The following is a 19,601-nucleotide window of genomic DNA, read 5'->3' as shown; positions in this document are numbered from 1 at the left end:
GAGTGTGGTTCATGTTAGAGACTAGTGAAATAGATTTAAATTAGGTTAGCGGATGATCATCAAATCAATAATCTGATTGATATAGGCCATGCAATCATAAGGGTATTTTTGTTTTAAACGGTTAACAGCAGCAAGCCACCTTGCCTATGTCTGTGTTATTGACCCAGTAAGATCATGCTTCTCTGTGATTTATCTGGAGCCTAATGTGTATTGCATTAAATGAGCCTTCTTCAATTACCAGTGTATCTGAAAATTAGGGATTAGAAAAATACCATCATCTTACATAGACACCAGTCAGCTCATATAGAAATACAGTCAGGTCTCCTGTGGCTCAGCTCAGCTGATATCTTGCATGGGTCATGTGGAACAAAAAGATACAGGATACATTTATGCAAGCAGATTTCACTTTCTGGAAATAAATTGTTCTGAAGGAAGGAAGACTCCACACTGTCTCACCCACAGCGTGTCCCTCTGCTTTTAAACATATCTGCAGTAAAACTGCCATCTACACTAAGGTTTCTCAGCTGCACTCTATTAAGATATCACTTTCCGGAAGTGAACATGTGGATGTGTTTAGTTTTCTATCACTGTATTTTCTGGGCCTATGGGAAGATATTGCATGTAAAACCCCCACAGTATGAATCAAGTCCAATAAATGACTTAAGCCCCCATGGATATAAGACTTTTGAAATACTAGATTCCCACAGGTTGGTCTCTATCCAAAATATGCAAACATATAGAAGGAAGGCCAAATAATATCCAACAGTGCAATTATGTTTCAATTTCATCTTGCTGTGTTTTCTCATCCTTTATACTCCCTTAGCCTCTTAAAAAAATGTTACCTCCTTTACCCCCACATCTGAACAAATGCAGTGCATTGTCTAGAGAGAAAAAAAAAGTATACATTAGTAAGTGTTCATATGATGACCCCATGAATTACCTTTAGAACAAAGAAAAAATGAAAAAAGATGCAGCTATAGTACAAGATTTAGTTGATTACATACTCAATCACACTTTGATATTTTAATCAAATGGTATAGCCTTTTTTCTTGCTTTTCAGTTTATTCTTTACACAGTGTGACACCATCCTTTTTTCTCAATTATGTTTATGAGCTTACTTTAGCCTATTAAATAATTATGAGCTACTTTCTATTCATGTTAAAAACTGAAAGACTAATGATACGATCAACATGTTTCTGATAAACGTTGTCTTTGTAAACAGTTTGATAATTTGAGGACCTTTTTTATTTTCTATTGGATTATTTCAGTAATGCTGAATGTGCTCCACATTCATAATTTATGACATGAAAACAATAGAGTAGATAATTCATGTTGTTTCACATGAATGTGTTATCCACATAATGCGTATATGCATTTGATTCAAACTGTATAATCAAGAGGTATACTTAAGAACGTACTGTGCAATTAACGATTCTTCTTGTGATGTTGACTTGCAGAGCGACACCTTGGAGAAAGACTTTAAAACTGATCTGTCCACCTGACAGATCCAAGAAAGACACACACCCCTCCTACTCCTTTTCCACAATGAGACAAAGAGACAAGCCATAATAGTTTCCATAATCATTACAATAGTACAGCACAAGTACTCATTTAAGCCTCAAAATATAACAATTAATAATAATCATCACCCCCTGTTCTTATTAATTTGTGATTAGGAATGCATTATCATAATGTGGGAGCTTGACAGCCTGTCAGAAAAAATATCCATCATGGCGAGAAATGTGATCCCTTTCTTACTGTACATGACAGATTTACCAACGCTGCCTCGCCAATGCCTACCCTCTAATAGGGCTTTCTTTTGGAACAAATGAATAGATTCTTAAGAGATTGCTGTAGCAACACGAGGCACTGAGAGCCAGATGAAGCAGCTTTCAACAGCTTAAGTCACTGGTTTTTGAAGTCACTAGCCACAACTGGTGTCTCTGCAATGGAGCTTGAGTTGGTGGAGAAATTGGAGTTTAAATGAAGCCAAGACAGGATGAATCAAAGAATCAAAGAAATCCACTTGTGTGTTTTTGCAGTTGGTCAACGTATCTCGTAAAAGAGCAATAGAGAGTGATGCCATGGAAGGTACACTATGTTTGGGACCAGACGCAGACTTGAGAAGCTGCATGCAGTGGAACCTAATTGAATTCAGAAGTGTGAAGAGATTCAGAGCTACTGGTACTGCAAATGAGGAGCTTGACAGGGGCAAAAGCACTCATAGCGCAATATTGGATTTAATTGTCTGTTTGGTAATTTTAGATACAGTTTTCCAATTAATTTGAGTCGATTAGGGCTCTGCTGTAGATTGGGGTAACAGTGAGGTGTTGAAGGATGCTGAAAGTCATGTGGCGAGATTTATGTGGCCAGGCGTGAGTGCAAGTCTCTGAGTGCAAGACAGGAGGAAGCTAGTGACTAATATTGCTGACTGTGCAGTGCTCTCTGCCCCTGTGTTTGTAGGAGCCTCCGAGACTGATGTTTCCTGATGTTTTTTTTCCCCCCTTCATTCCGTTGTTCTTTTTGTTGTTTTTTCTGCAATTTCCATGGGAAAAGTGAGGTTAAGTTATTGGATTTCAGCCACTCCACTGAGTAAGAACATGTTGCACTTTTTAAGGCTAGCCAAGGAGGAATACTGCAGCTGACCCGGAAATTGTGGGGCTGTGATGTCATTGTCAGGGGACATGTTGAAACCCAGACTGACAGAACAGACTATTGTTGTCTTAGAGAAAAATAACAAGAAAAACTACCCAACCTGAAAGCCTTTAGAAATGGGATACTTTCTTGGAACAATGACATTGAAGACACCAGATATGTTACATTCCTGCATTATGCTCAGTCTTATTTTAAACATCGATTGAACGTTTTCTGGAATTAAATTATCATTACAGCTATTATTAGTTCTTATTGGACCTTTAGGTATACAAATCCTAACCCCTTTCCTATAAAGCTAACCATACATATAAACGTAAATCTGCTTGGCCTGCACAACACAGTCTTGAGATTGTCAGGTGTGCCTTGCCAATTATTTCTTTATTTACTCAAGTAAAAGCAAGAAAGCACTATGAAAAGAGACCTGTCATCCTCAAATTTACATTTGATAAATGTGTTTCACAGACAATAGCTACATTTAAGTGTATTAGATATATTAACTTTAAATAAGAGTATGGAACCTAGCTCTCCATCTCTTTGTTTAAACTTTGATATTAAGACTATATAGCTGTATGAACAGTTAATGTTGCCTTCAACCATGGCAGTAAATTGACAGCAAAATAAGGCCAATGCCCATAATAGATTTTATCATGGCTTAAGGAGACATTACCGCTTTGATTGTTGCTTTAAGTAGGCAGATATTTTCAACAGTGCAGGTTGTTTGTACTGGATTTCCTCTGAGATTACTACCTTGGGCTAAAATAAATAGAGAAGTTATGATGATTAGCACTGAGACACATTGGTTTTCCCCGAAGTGAAAAGAGACTTGATAAGTAAAGAGTTCTCAACTCCTCAGTGACTAGAGGAGGTCTTATGTTCTATCTGCCACCTGATTATTTGTGTTCTTTCTTCGCTTTCACAAAAGGACATGATTTACACTCTGGAGGCTTGATTATGTTGTAGAATACTTTGTTTATTTATTTATTTATTTGTGTGTATACATATTTTGATATATGTTATTAAATGAAGAGAGAAAGACACGCTTGCTAGCTAAATTGTTAGAAGTAACTTGAAAGGAACGAAAGAAAGGAGGAAAAGAACGAAAGGCGGAAAAGAAGAATGAATGGGAAAACATCAATAAAAACATGTGGTGATATGCATGGCTAAGCCTATTGGCACACCAGGCAAATATTCCTGAACCATCATAGTGGCATAAATTGAGCCAATCCCATGGGCTCCAATTCAACACGTATAGTATTAATGTGTTTTTTGTGCTTAACCAACCAGCATCCTTTGCAGCACTTAAGGATTACTGTGGTAACACAATTACCTCAGTTGCTTGTAATACATGCAGATTCTGCTTGGGGAAAAAGAATAAGCAACCTAGAAACAATAAGGTCATTGCACTAAGCTACCCATGCTGAAAATAATTGTAGTTTTGCTCTCGCAGATGTAAAATGCAATGTAAAAACTTAAACATACATTATCAGGCTGCACACAGGCTATGAGCAAAACAACTACCCTTCAGCATCTCGGAAAAGGCAGAATCAAAACCTCACAGAATTTTATCATAATCAGTTTGTCTTTATTTTAGGTGTTGTACAATCTCATCACACTCTTAGTCTGTGTTTTGCTCTCTTTCATTGTCAAACATTTACCCCATCCTTGCCTTTCCTGGGGTTTATGTGATGTAAAATAAAAGCTCTGGACCTGATTTATCAATCGTTGAGAACATTGTTTTGTTGTTTTCTTGGTTTGGTGTAAGGTAGATCAGTTGTGAACCTAACAACTGTCAAACAGCAAATCTAAGTGGGACTCTGTATGTAAGCATGTGTGTGTATGTATTGTATGTTAGAATTCTAGAGTGGTTATGTATGTGGATCTTATCGATTCAATCATTTGACACCATTGTTTTTGTATCCACTTTCAGTCTTGTACTAAAGTGCCAGTACACTTCATTTAAACGAGTACTACCCGCTAATTAATTTAGTAATTGTTTGTTACACTATCCTTATCAATATATAATTTCTGATTTGATTGAGCACTGAGTCATCCTAGTAAGTAGTTGTAAACAATAAACAGATACATAAATATGCTTTATCTGGTTGTGTACTTAAATACTGTGTTCTGAATAATTCACAATGTGCTGTTCGAAAGTAATCTGGATTAGTTCGGCAGAATTCATCTTAATGGCTGGGGGAGATTATTTGGATCAGACCCGCAAATATGCTACCCTGGGTATTTTTCCTGCAGGGGGCAAATTACTGGGATTAGCTCCATGGAAGGCTGCATAATTCTTATTTTATTACACTCTGCCTTTTTTTTTATTTTCTCTTTTTTCCAACTGTAAGGGATGTGAGGTTCTTTTTGATGAGCAGAGAAAGATGTCTTGTGTGTTTTCTCCAGGAATTGTGTTATCTGGATTAGCTGGGGGGTGGGGGCGTGATCTGGGAATTTAATTTATTGAGACGAATTCTTGTGAGTAAATGTTAAAGAAATAGAATATCTGAAAATAAATATGGAGTTGGGTTACATAACTAATGTAAGATTTTTTTTTTCTTCTCCATATTGAATCATATATTTCCTAATATAAGAGCGAGACTAGCTTTCTTTATTCTGTCTTTTTCTGTTTTTTTCCAATTTTTTTGGAGAATATGAATTGCTTATGCTCAAACAGTTATTGGCTGCTAATGGTGCGATTAGTTTTAAACCAGGGAGTATATCATCTTGATTGGTTGAAGTAAATTCTCAATAATTCATTCTCCATTGTTCAGCAATAAGAAAAATGGAGAGAGGAATCTGCAAAGCAGGGGAAATGGCATACTTATTCATATCTTGGGTATTGATTACTATCTTTTTTCTTCTCCACAGTGAAAAAGGATATGGATGAGACAGATGACAGAAAAGCACTGCAGTTTAAGAAAAAGGCAAAAGAACTACGGATCCTGGACTCCAAGACGGCTCAAAATATGTGTATGTGTTCTTTATTACTTTTCACATACATTTGTGTTTACTTTAACGGTATCATACCATTTCTTCTTTTTCATACCATTGTAGCTTACTTTTTAAATAGATCAACTTACAAAGGTATACTTTTTTTTTTTAAATAAATGACCGTCCCTTTGTTTTCTAATCTTTCTTTTATTCTCCTTGCACAGTTTTCCTCTGTTGTGGATGTGTGAACTGTGGCAGCATTATATATCTTGCATAATGAAATCCATCCATCTTTGAAACACCCTGAATCTCACCCTTATTGAGTTTCTTTTTCCAAGAAGGTGATCACACCTGTCTATGCTGAACTGATATATTAAGCCCAATGTCACATAAATATAAAACAGCATGACTGTTTTTAAGACAGCATCTATACCTTTATTATTTCTGAAATTGCAGTTAACCTGCCCTGCCCTAGATGCCACCTCAACATACACAACAACATTAATAGTTACTCTTTAATAACTAGGTTAGATACCCACACTGCAAAGTGCAGAAAGGTTTTAAATGACCTTTGTTGAAAAGTGGTGGTCACATAATGAGCATATTATTACCTTAACATAACTGAAGAAATACAACACATGGAAGTCAAGACTGTTCATTGTTAGCACGTTTGTAGAGCAAAAACTAAATAAAGTAGAAAAAAAAAGAGTGTTTTAAAACTTCTAGTGCACATAGTTTAGTGGGTATTGATTATTCTAAGAGTCTTACCTCTTATGCCCCACATTTCAGTGTGCTGAAATTGCCTCTTTTTTTTTTTCCCAAATACCATACCTCAAAAAGACTCAATCTTAATCTAAACTAATGCCGCTGTCTTTGAACACAGGCCATGATTTCAAATTCAGGAAATAAGTGATCACAGTTTTGGCAGCATGCAGTGCAGTTTAGTCTGCATATCAAAGAAACCGCACAGCCTGCTGAGAGATGCTGGTAGTGGAGATAGGTGACTGTAAAGTAGCATTTAGTAATTGAGCCTTGCCTTTAAAGAGTTCTTATTGTGCCTCGTAGAACTATGTTAATTATTATTTTGGTTTATTTTGTTTCTGTTACTGAACTTAGCTCACCTATAGCAATAATGAATCAGTCTTGAGTGGTGTTTCATTTGAAAAAGAGGTTGAAATCATCCATGGGACATTTCATAATAAAATATTGCTGCATCTGTCAGTCTTCCAAATACTGCATAAACTGCTACCTTACCTGAGAGGCAAATGTCTTAATATCTGAGTGTCTTTTTTATGAAGAAGAAGAAGAAGAAGAAGAAGAAGAAGAAGAAGAAGAAGAAGAAGAGGAAGAGGAAGAAGAAGAAGAAGAAGAAGAAGGAAAAAAATCTCAAAAACCAAACAAACAAGTTTTAGTTCTCCAGTGCCTTACTGTCATGGAAATCAGATGTTGGCATTTTGCCCAGAACTTGATACAGGCTTTTTCAAAAGTGAAACTGACAATTAAACCATTTCATTTTGGGAAGGAGGGAAGCATAGTGTAGAGAAGGGAGGGGAGGGGAGGAGAGGAGTGGGTGAGTAGAGGAAAGATGAAGAGAAGGAGAGAAAGAGAAGGGGAGGGAACAGCAAAAGCCAAGCATGGGAGGTCTTGTACCCGCCATGTTTTATTTCATCCCCAACAGATTGGTCTATTTTTGACAGGAAACAAAAATGATACCACCTCAGGGGTGTTTACCATAGATTTTTTTCTGAAATGTATAACTTTATGTGGTTCCCCCATGCTCATGAGTTAGCTCTCGTGCAACAGAACAGTGTTGTATTACCGCTTACTCTCTGCTCTTTGAGATGTGTATCTCCCCCTGCAGGATAGGTAAAGCAGTCTTGTTAACTATTCTGTAATTGAGTCTGTCTCATTACAGCCCTTAATTGTCTGTGTCTCTTTCCTAATTTAATATAGTCTGAGATCTTGGCTGAGGCATGTGGGGTCCTTAGGTCTTCCAACCTGTAGTAAGGGTGATGAATTTGATCATAGCGCTGAGATTTGTTTAGTCTACTCTCTTTCCTAGAGGATTTACTACTTTAAATAACAGTCTTATAGTACTCTTTTCTCCATCTTGTTTGAATGAGCTTACTCCCATAAAGGGACTGGCCAGCAAAGCATTAAAGAAATCTGCCGTATCAAAGCTGGAGCAAAACTCGCCTTCCATTTCTTGCCAGTAAGTCCTCTGGGTTGCCTGCATGTGGTTGTGATTCCCACAGCTAAGTTATGACCTCCTAATATAAAGCACCAATAGTCTAATTTATTACAGTTTAAGGAAGATTTGCTTTAAAAGCTGATTTTCTGTTTGTGTGCCCTGGGAGTGGGTGGAGAGTTCCTCAGCTGAAACAATAGAAGCAAAGGACTAAGCTCTAACTCATTCCATATGAGACTTTATTTTTATTTGTTTTAATTTGGATGAAACAATCAGTGGGAAGTGAATCAGGGTCCAGAAATGAGCTGAATCAAGTCATCCTTCCTCAAAGCGTGGGAGGGAAGCCTCTTAGGAGGTCAAGTCTGGACTTCATCTGCCCCAGAACACATTCATGCTGTTTTTATTTGATGTATTTTTATTCCAACTTAATATTTATTATTATGATTTAGTTTTGTTTAATTTTCCATTTCGATCAATTTTACAGATTCCACATGTTTACAACTTGCACATTGCTTAAGAATATCAGTTCTTACCATAACACCTTCACTGAAAGTCTCAAGCACTTTAATTTATGCTGTCAGGTCCAATTGGGTTTTCATGATTATCTCTTCATCAATTAGATAAACGTACACACATTTAATTTACAAAGTACAATGAAGAATCTTCATTATTTTAATTAGAACAATGCCAAGCGAGGTTAATTGAATACATTGGGATTATTTATTTATTTTTCTTTTGCAAACAACAGGAAATAATTGGTTTTCACAAATTTGCACTTCCATACCTGATTCTTGAACATCCTGCTTTTTCTCATAAATTTAAAATTGGCAGTTATTTGTATCCTGTTATTGCCACCTATTTGCAACTGCCAGTTACAAATCAGCCTGCCTTTCTGCTGTAATTCCCACACCAGCCTGAGAGAAACAGAACAGACGTGTGTATCTGCTGTATGTGCACGGTAAAGCCATCAATGGAGCACTGACACTGCTCTCACTGATAACACTAGCATGCACATACTAGACCACCCAGTTTCTTGGGTGTTTTCAGTGACAGTTGGTATAGCCTGGATACAAAACAGTGATCTCTAGTCTAAAGGGCACATCTCGTCGATCTCCGTGCAGAAGCTTTTAGTGCATCAGACACTTAGGAGCCATGGTCTTGCTTGTAGATGGAAAATAATCACAAGAACGCCGTAGGTTACATGACTTGGAGTTCGATCTGCAGGATTCAATGCAGGAATATTATGAATGGGTAGCAGTAAAAGTGGAGTCACCCTGTGTGTGCAAAGCAGGAGGCTGTTACAAAATCTACAAGTGAAGGGAAGAAATATAAGTTTTGGGGCAGAGGAAGGACAGAAAATTCCTTCATATGTAAGTGCTGAGGAAATCATTAGAAGAAGATTTGAGAAGTTGTGTAGGGGTCCAAGCACTAGTACCCCAGAAAACCTGGAAGTAGTGCTCAATGTAGAAATAATTGAGTGGATTGAGCAAGAGATAGTGGAGGGGAGCTCAGGGGACTGTTTGACTTGCCAAAAGCATCTGAGACACTAAAGGAGGGTCAAGCAGCAGATCGTGGACAGGGAGAAACCAACAGCTGCCATAGAGTAGAGTCCAACGAGTTTATAGGGAAAGAAATCAGGCTACAGACGGCTAAGCTGGAGGAGTGCTCAGCTAAAACGGTCAACAGCCTGTGCAAGGGATTTTGAAAGAAAGGGGAGCAAAGAGACAGGGTAATTGTTGTGGGGATATGAGGGGTCAAGAGAAGGTATTGTAAGAATAAAAATGATGTGGGTCTTCTTAAAGCCTGCTGGTAAATAGCCAGAGCACACAGGGGTGTTTAAGAAAGATTAAATGAAAGGAAATAGAGTAGGAGCAATAGGCTTGAAGACATGAAAGGGGATTGAATCTAAGGCACAGGTGGTAGGCTTGTAATGCCGGAGCCAGGGGCAGAGAGCAGAGGTTAGAATCAGACAAGGGGCTGGGATGGGCAGGGTGGGGGCTCACACAGGTGGGTAAGGGTGACTGAGAAGTAGGACCAAGAGGGAGGATGTAAAGGGGATGGGGGCGTATGTGAGTGGACATGGCAGGAGGCTTGAGCTGCTGGATTTGTCCATATAATAGATTTTTTTGTGTTATTGAGGTATTCAGGAGCACAAAAAGTGGTAATGATTTGATTCACCTTCTCTGTTCATTACATTTTTTATAATTTTAATTAACAGGTTGCAAATAGGCACAGTGAGATTGAGAGATGCAGTTGGGTATAATTGACTTGGCATTTAACTGACATGCATGATCGCTGACATATGCCACGTGGGACACTGGGTGATTCAGACCCTATCTCCCAGATCAGAACAGATGTATACAGAGTGCCATTAGTGAGCTTATTAACAAGCCTTTCTTGTTGTTTTCTTCTGCAGAACGTTTACATGTTCAGTTTACACCTGAGTTTCCTCACTAAGTGACTGTGGCACCTGGTGTAGTTGGCTAACTAGAACAAATCATCCCCCAAAGCTGAACACTTTCACGACTCATGTGCTGCTTGCACAATGTTCACTGAGCTATGACAAAACTAGAGTGTTTTTGAAGATTGTCGTGCCCTTTTCTTACTATTATTGTATTTATTTATAACCAATTTCTTCGGTTTCAAATAGCAATTTAAAGATTCCACTTACATTTATGTTGCACCCAAATAAGTGATTATGCATAAATGAGAATCTAATTGAAGTGATATTATATTTACTATAAGATATTGTAATTTATGTGGTTTTGTTTAATAAAATTCTGAGCTGGTGTTCAAGGCCCAAGTCAACTAAGATAGGGTTTTCAAGATTCAGGAATATTTGTTGAAAACATCAATTTTATAGTGTGTAAACATAGATTATCCCAAACAGCTGTATATAATACGAAGTAAATAATACTTCTGGGTGATTCCAGTCTGAGTTTCTTACTTTGAAGGTTGTATTTGAAAATAGACGCATGACTTTCCTCCCTTCCATTCCAACAGCAATTTTCTTGGGTTCATTCCGGCTGCCTTATGAGGAAATCAGGGACATCATTCTGCAGGTGGATGAGGAGAGATTAAGCGAAGCCCTAATTCAGGTAAGCTGTGTACTTGTGCATGTTTGTGTCAGTGTGTGTATATGCATGAGTGCATCCCATGGCCTGCACTACTGTGTTGTGTCTGCTCCACTCTCAGTGACCTCTTTTTAAGGTCAGCTCCTCCTTCCCCAATCCATACTGCCATTCTCCATTCAGAAACAAACGGGACTCCCATTCATCTGCCCACAATAGGTGGTCTGGGATGCTGCTTGGCAAACACACACAAAAACACACTCTGCTCCACTCACACCGGTCTTTTTCCTTCAGGCAAGATTAATGATCTTTCTGGGAGCTACTTTTGTTCCTCAGGAAGCGGTAATTACAAACAGAGCTGGCTGTTTGTGGTTGGGATGCTTTCTGAAGAATGGAAGTTTCTGTATGTGCATCAGCCAATGGTGAGATTTGTCAATGTATTGCCTTTAGATTCCCTTTGCTCATCTCCACAGGTGTGTGTTTTGGTATTTAAGGGTGTTTTGGGCAGGGGGCAGAATGGCGGCTGAGCAGCAGATTATAATAAATGAGCACGAAGTGTGTGTCTTCCCTGGAAATTACCCAGCAGGGGGTATCCTGTCAGCACTGCAATCTGCATTCATTCACGGCCTGCAAAAGCATGTCCAACTTCAAATGACTGGTTTATCTTGGTATGAAAAATATCAAAACTGTCATTAATTGTAGGAGAATTTCATTTTTTTTTCTTTTCTTCAAATGGCAGAAAAGTACACTGAAAGGGGATCATTTAACCTCTCTTTGTTAATACAGTTTAGTATTAACAGTTATCTAGCTATTTATATTTAATTTATTCTTGTTAATCTCTCTTAAAAGATTGCGTCAATGAGCCCTAATTGACTTTGTCTTCTGATTCTCTGTACTTTTTAAACCCAGTATTTCACTGACGTACTTATTTTTTATTTTATTTTTTGAAACCCTTCTAGGTGGTAATTGTAATCAAGCTAGATACATGACCTTTTTACTTATAAGCATATCATCAAATTTGACCACGCACACAGATTGAGGGAATGGTATTCTACAGTTATGTTAATATTGTATTCCATTTATTGTCTAATATACAAGTGACTGCGTATTTAATGTGTTTTTTTTCACATAATGTGAATAGAAGTAATACTTTGGATGATCCAGTGATGACTCAGTGACTGTAATGTACGTCAGGGTTATGTCAGTAGTGCTACCCAAGAAAGGAAGCAAGGCCACAGAGTAAAGTGCTCCCCTGCTGAGTAGAAAAGATCTCTGAGCATTCACTCCTTCTAACATCTGATTCATTCAAGTTCCCCTAATTAATCATAATATTAAAATGCCTTTTCAGCAGCCACAAAGCAATTAGAAGTGAACAGAATTATTTCTGTTCTGGCAGCATTTTAGTTCAAAGACATTGATGCATACAGTATGGGCATACATATGAAGCATACACAGACAAACACACACACACACACACACACACACACACACACACACCAGTGTACAATATATTTTTTGGATCCCTGATGCCGACTGCCACCCTCCTCCAGCGCTATAATATACACATTTGTATGTCTGTGTTCATAAAAATAATTAAACATTTACAGACTTCAATGATAAAATAATATAGAAATCTTAGTTGTATAAATATTGGTGGCTAGAGAGGATACAGTGCTTGTATAAAGATTGAAGAGGGGATCTCAAATGGGACAGCAGAATGCATGCTATTCATGAGCCCGTCTAGAAACTGCGGTGGGGGGAGGTGACAGGGTGTAAAGACCTTTGAAGTGTCAGTCCCAGGGCCAAGGGGAGTGTCCAGGTGCTTCCTCTGAGACAAGGAGAGTGGGGCGTGGACCCTTTAGGGAGAGGAGAACAGGGTCTGAGATGACAGGAACTGACAGGGAGCAGTTGGAAACTTTCAGTGGCAGGACTAGGCTGGAAATGCACCAATCCTGCCTCACACTAATCATCACTGAATCCATGCATCTATCAAACTATCACTCACCATGCAACCTATACAACAAAAATGGATGCATGTACACCCACGCTCACATCTCCAACTTTTGTATTCTTATAGTACCGTGACAACATTAAGGCATTTATTTTCCTGTTTACAATGTAGACTCCTTTCATTCTACAATATATACGTACTATATAGGTAATGGGACAAGCCGCTGCAATGAATGTCATGTCATGCTATCTTCTCATTATCTCAGAGTTGGCTACAGGAAGCATTAATTCAACATTATCTGTTACTATATGTCTTGTATGGCAGTTGCAGACTCGGGTTTTGGATTATATCAGTTTTTTTTTTTTGTCTTCAGTTAATATTGCATTTTCATGTACCTCAAATGTTCCTTTTCTACATCGCAGTAGTGCTGTCAGTGGATTCTATTTTTCTGAAGGCACTCCAGAAACATCTATGTTGATTGATATCAAAAGGACAGAATTTAATTCTTAAATGACTGTATGAGTTCATAAAATCCTTAATGACAGTCAGCTGTCTTCACAGATCATTGTATGAATACAAATATAGATGATTTTTGTTTGTTTTCAGCACAATTAGATCAACTCAGATGGTCTGTATGTACATTTATGAACAGAGGGAATGGTGTTTGTATGTATACAGTCTGTATACACACAACCATACAGGACATACAAAAACCCCAGTTCTTTGGTATTCTGAGACAACTTAAAGATACAAAAATGTTATTAAATAAACGATTGAAAATACTACAGATTTTGGTATTTATTCCTTGAGGAAAAATGTGTTTCAGTTTCTACAGAATCATATTAATTCTGAGCATTTCAGAGTTCTTTGATGTGTTTACAGTGATATTTTTTGTGGTGCCACTCTCCTGTCATGTTTGGGGAAAGCTGCTAGATGTCCTTAATAAGATGTTCTGTACGCTGGTTTTGATGTGCCCTTTTACTGACTCATCCCTGCTTAACGTATATTAAACGTGATTGGCTCCCCTTATCCTGCATTAGGTTTCATCACTGCCTGAATATGATTTACAGATGCCTGAACTCCTGAGCCATTTATGTTCTTAGATTGAATATGTACTCAGCAATTATTTTCCCAGATCCATAGGCATGCGGTCTAACAGTTGAAGTTGTACTGTACTCAATTCTGGCCACATACTTCATTACTGTTTTAGATAGACATCTCTCATTCCATTCTAGCTGGACTGTAATCCACCTGGAAAACACATTTTGTTATATTTTGGCATCAATAATTTATATTGTTCATGTATTAAACTTAGTTTAGTGTTGCTGTTGGTATGTGTAGTTCCTGTATGCATCTCCATTAGACCTTTTTCAGAAAGACAAAAAACAAAACAAGCTACAAACACACTGTAAGCAAACAAAATGCTAAAATATTGTATCTGCCTAATACCTGGTGAGTAATTTTGAATAAAAAATATATTTTGAGTAGAATATATGAACATATTCTCATATTCAATTTTATTACTCTTATATGTTTTACTCTTTTATAAACTCAGTAAAAATAATGGCTGCTTTTACATGCACTTGAAAATTCCCTCAATAGTCATGACTTTGTGACACAGCAAGCCCGTACACACAATGCTTACAATAACACTAGAGCAGACCCTGCAGATGGCGCTTATTTAATTGGAGGGTCAATCGCTTCCTCACAATTTAAATTGCTTTAAGAAGCAGGAATCCGAATTGTGTGCAATCTTTTACTAGCATAGTTATCATATAAAATCAGGAATGTACTTGACAACATGTAAATACATTGAAATGCTGTCATCTTCATGGCAATGCAAAATATTAAGAGTCTTTCATAAATGTCCTAAATTACTATATATGCATATATGTGTGTGTCTATAATAATACTAAGATTATTTGGTTTGTAATATTATTGTAATGATACTGAAGATGTCAAAGGCAAAGGTCCCTTTGAAACGACAGCTAGTTTGACAATACTATTGTCTACTTAGAAGAGCCATTGTGAATTTGGAACAAAAAAGAAGCAAAGCAAAGTGCCTTGCCTTTGAAGAATGGGCACGTGTACTTGAGCTAGAGGGCTTCTGAAGCCATTGTGTAGGAACCCAGTGATCTCATGCCTTTTCAAAATCTAGCTACTGTGTGGTGGGAGCCCTGGGTTTCAGCTCTCCCTATTGTTACACTGCGATGATCTGAAACCACAGTGAAAGGGATTGAACATTGAGTTTATTGTCTCCTTAATAAAGTATTGAATAGAATTGATGTGCGTTTGAAACACGGGGTCGGTCCAGCCTGTGGACGAATCCAGAGCTCAGTGTATGGACAGCCCTCAACATCCCATGCCTCGGTTGCACTGGCTAAGCGCCGTGTCTGTAAAGCAGCCGCTGCGGGTTTCCTTTTGTTCGTGTTAAAAACAGACAGAAACACTAGCGACACAGCCTGACGAGAGAGGACTTTGTGTCCGTTTTATTATTTGTGCTTTACATGACTGTAAACAGCGTAATAAATACACGTGTCTGTTCAGAGATATTAGGAAGAGCTGAACGTGTAGAGACGACATTATATTCAGACCAGCGCGTCCCATAACAATACGTTTCCATGTGCAACAATAATACTAAATATCAAATATGTATTGTTATTATTATTGTCATCATTTGTGCTAGTATATATGTATTTTAAACGCACAGCGTGACTCCCTAAACTTATTACTCTTTATGCACATTTGTAACTGCAAACAATACATTTTGCCGTATTTATAATGTACTTATCAGACGTCCTTAACCCGGGCAAGTTACAGTTGAAACAAAATCCACACGTTTCACATTAATCATCCAGATACAATATAGCAGCTTTAATTGAACTAAAGTGCGCGTCTCAGTCATGGCGTTTATGGACGCATTTATTAAACCAGCCCTTAATGTTTTAGAGGGAAACCCAGATCTGCTGTATGTCTTTATTCATTAATGAATCTTGTAAATGGACACATGTTAACTGAATCGTGTTGCTTCACACTGACTGTCCTGCACACATTCACACACACAGCCTGAACACGGCCAGCTGTCCTTCAATATTAATACCGTCGGCTGCTGATGCGGTTATTATCCGTCAGTTTATTGTAACTAGTCTGTGAATCACAGTTTTAATGCACTCGGATATTAACTGTATCAGTCATTGTTTCTGTACGTGGATTTCACTCCATGCTGCTAATAAAACTAATTTCTTCGTGATCGCACTCGGCACTTGAGATTATATGTCCCGACACAATGTGTCTGATCTCCTCCCTGTCTGTCTCTTGTCCAGCGCACATCTCTCATCTGATAGTGAATCGTGTCCTCAGTGGGACGGACGCGTCCAGCAGCAGATATTGAACCTCCACTAAACACGGCGCGTCCGGACGCTCGGCCAGTAATGATTTCTAAGTTCATCATTTGTCATTTTGTTTTGCTCTGTATTATTCAGTTTTTCTAATAACACATTTCAAAATGTCAGGATTTGCTTTCATTTCAGTCAGGTGAAATATGTGGAGTAACTTAATTGGTAGGAGAAATCTAATGACTGGCATAATCTTGATATTTAGTACTGTGCCCTGAAACAACTGTTAGACACAGCAAGGTAAAATAATGCAAAATCTGATCTATTTTCCTTAATGAAAATGAATCCAATGTGAAGCTGTTATGCTTTCAGAGTATGGTAACATTGCAATGTTGAAAGACTCATATCCCGGAGTCCTTACAATATAAGTGTTTTCCACAGAAGAATGAGCTAACAGGCGACCAAGCTTGCCTTGCTTTTTGTTTCCATGTGGTTCAATGAAAAACACGTCCAGACACTTGTAACAATGCAGTACCTAAAACGCAATGGACTGCAAACTTTTGTAGTCAGAGGGCAGACAAGATCCATACACTCCAATAATACAGCCACTCTTGCTTTCGATTATTTGTGCAGCAGTCTCTCAAAGATTTAATTATAAGAGCACAAGAATTTAAGAAAGGTTACAAAAGAGAGGAGACCATCAAGCCTGACAATCTGGTATACATCTGAGAAACAGCTGCAACAACTCATAAACTTTCAATTGAGCCTAGCTACTTATATGTGATAATTTTCTGTAACAACAAAAAAGGGGTGGAAACTTTGACTTGTCAACGGCTTTACTTGGACAGAGTTATGCAAACCATGTTTTCCATGCTTTCTCATAAATGTAAATGTACTCAAATGTACAGACATACAGCCTGGAGGAAATAATATTCTGTGAGTTTTAATCGGCTTTAGTGCCCACGTCCATAAAAAAAAAAAAAAAAACATGCAACAAATCCTATACAGACTATTTATAATCTAACTCATGGAAATTGAGCTTTTTAATGTTCACTAATATTTGATATTAAAAGATCCAAACTCTAGGACTAAGAAATAAATAATACATATTAATGCATGCATACTTGTGAAAAAACATTATATATGTCATATCAGAAATCATTATAAAGTTTGTAAACTGAAATGACAATTTATGATTTGAAACTCAAGGCATATGTTAGTATTTAAGACTAGTACCTATGGTAAGCATCCAGCAATGTCTTCACAAGTGTTTGTGTTGTTGCTAATGATACACTGTTGAGTAATTATATGACATATTGTTCCAGGATATATACAACAAATTTACAGGAAAGGTTATTGGCACTTCTAAACTTCTTGAGCAATATCTTGAAAGCTATCTCTCCAAGTTATACTGTGAGAGACATAATACATCAATCAATCAACATTGTATACACACGTATATTTAATTAAAGGCTGCAATACATGAAAGCCCCTTTTGGTCTAAAAAAAAAAAATGTTGTCACCAATATATGTGGTAATGGGTTTGGAATTTGATAGCCCTTATACATAATATATATATAGATAGATAAATAGACAGATTCATGATTCAACATACAACTTGGATTTAAGTTTGAAAGAGAACAGAACTGGCGCTGCCCTGTTCTGGGAAGGCTGCTTGTGAATTCGGTTTTCTGCTGAAATTAATGGGATGAGCAGCGCAGGGACAGATGCCAGACACCGTGACCTGACATGCATTTCACAATGTCTCTTTAAACACATTTTCAAAAGAAAAGGAAAAAAGACACCTAATCTCAACTGAGCCAGGCTGTACAATCTCCAGGCGCTCTTTGCGATGTATTTATTTCTTTATTTATTTTCTGTGGCATGATTTCAAGTTCCTTCTCAGTGCATGCATTTGTAATTGGATTGTTCAAAACAGGGCTAAAAGAGCTGATTTGAAGTCAGGCAAACCGCACCTTGCCTGTGCCTCAACAGCCCGTGCATAAAGACGCTTGTAAGAAACTTTCTTGGTTTCACACATACCACAGTAAACAGCTTACAAACAAAATTATTAACTTTTACTTTAAATGACTTTTATTGTTTGTCTTTATTTTGTATTAGTTCTTTTCTTCTTGCCACTGCCACACTTTTTCGAGTGAAAAGGCGTCAATACTAAATCATTATGAAATCGGTACTTATGTCTCTGGTAGAGCTGTAATTTGGTGTGGACCATGTGGGTTGTTTCAGTGTATATTTGAGTTATTTAAAAATGCAATGTGGGGTGACTTATTTAATCCTTTTCAAAAGGAAAAGCTAATGACTATGTAGCGCTTTTCCTATCAATTTGTGGTTAATATATTTATTTTGTGAATGTGATTTTAAAAGGAAATACTGAAGGGGAACATGCAGATCTAAATTAAAACACCAGGGGCCTTTTTATTAAAGTATCTTATCCTGTTTACTCTAGCTTTTATTAATGTATTGTTACTCCCCCCCCTTTGGGGATGGGAGCACTTAATACCAAAAGACCCTACATTTGCATTACAGAAAAGGAAAACAAAACAAAAACAATGAAAAACACTCTTTTTAAAAGCTTGCCAGATTTTCAGACAGTGTTTACATTCAGCCTTAAAATCCAATTTGCCACATTATTGCCATTCATTCATTACATCTGCTTGCATTTATTAAAGTAAAAGCTGGCACAATAGCAGGGTCCTCAAAGATATTTCATCTTTGTTGTAAGCACCTTGTAGACATGGTTAGTTTTTGGCAATAACCACAACCCTAGTATTTACTTTTTTCCTATTGAGAAATACTACAAAAAGACAGATTCCACAGTATCTTTGGGTAGGACTGTTTTGTCCTGTAGTAATAATATTCGCTGATTTCTATGGTTGTCAGGTTGTGTTTTGTCAAGTTACTTATGAATAAAGCTATTCCTTAACCCCCAAAACCCTTTTGCCACTCTTTTATGGTTTATCAGTTGAGCATTGTATTATAAATACATGTGCCAGTGAGCTTTTTAATAGATATTCATTTTTTTTTAAATCCCTCTTTGCTTTGCTTATTTTTTACTCAAATTTACTCAACAATGTTTAATAAAGTTGTTAAAAGCTAAGTATTTTTGTTGACTTCATCCTGGTATAGATTCACAAAACACAATATGTTGTGTGAAGTAAACAATGGAGTGAGTGTTTGCTTGTTTTCTCTTTCATACCGAAATCATTTTGCATAAACAAACAGCCCTCTGTTTATTTGTAAATGGTAATGAAAAAATAAACAATCTAATTGATTTATTTAATGTCTGAGCTGAAGCAGTTTTACAGAGCCCTGTAATACATGTTTTGCCCTGTATCACAGTTTTGTAGATATTTGATAAAAATACAAAACAACACAGCCATTCCATCATACTTATGCCCACCCATCTCTTGGACACCTAGCAATCTCCCCCGTTTCCAAGTAGTTTTAAG

The 19,601-nt window shown here is 37.3% G+C and overlaps 1 protein-coding gene across 6 annotated transcripts in view; it reads left to right on the top strand.

The window, feature by feature from the left end:
* Positions 1-19,601, top strand: part of diaph2 (diaphanous-related formin 2) — a 501,500-nt gene that overhangs the window by 266,940 nt on the left and 214,959 nt on the right. For all 6 annotated transcript variants that reach the window (XM_066715009.1, XM_066715013.1, XM_066715012.1 and 3 more), the window contains 2 exons: positions 5,524-5,625; positions 10,778-10,872. In XM_066715009.1, the coding sequence (XP_066571106.1) occupies positions 5,524-5,625; positions 10,778-10,872 (197 nt within the window). The remainder of the gene's footprint in view (positions 1-5,523; positions 5,626-10,777; positions 10,873-19,601) is intronic.

The sequence above is a fragment of the Amia ocellicauda genome, chromosome 10, assembly GCF_036373705.1.
Source record: "Amia ocellicauda isolate fAmiCal2 chromosome 10, fAmiCal2.hap1, whole genome shotgun sequence".
In the NCBI taxonomy this organism is placed as follows: domain Eukaryota; kingdom Metazoa; phylum Chordata; class Actinopteri; order Amiiformes; family Amiidae; genus Amia; species Amia ocellicauda.
Note: the sequence above shows the minus strand (reverse complement) of the source record. Positions and strands in the feature narration are given on the sequence as shown.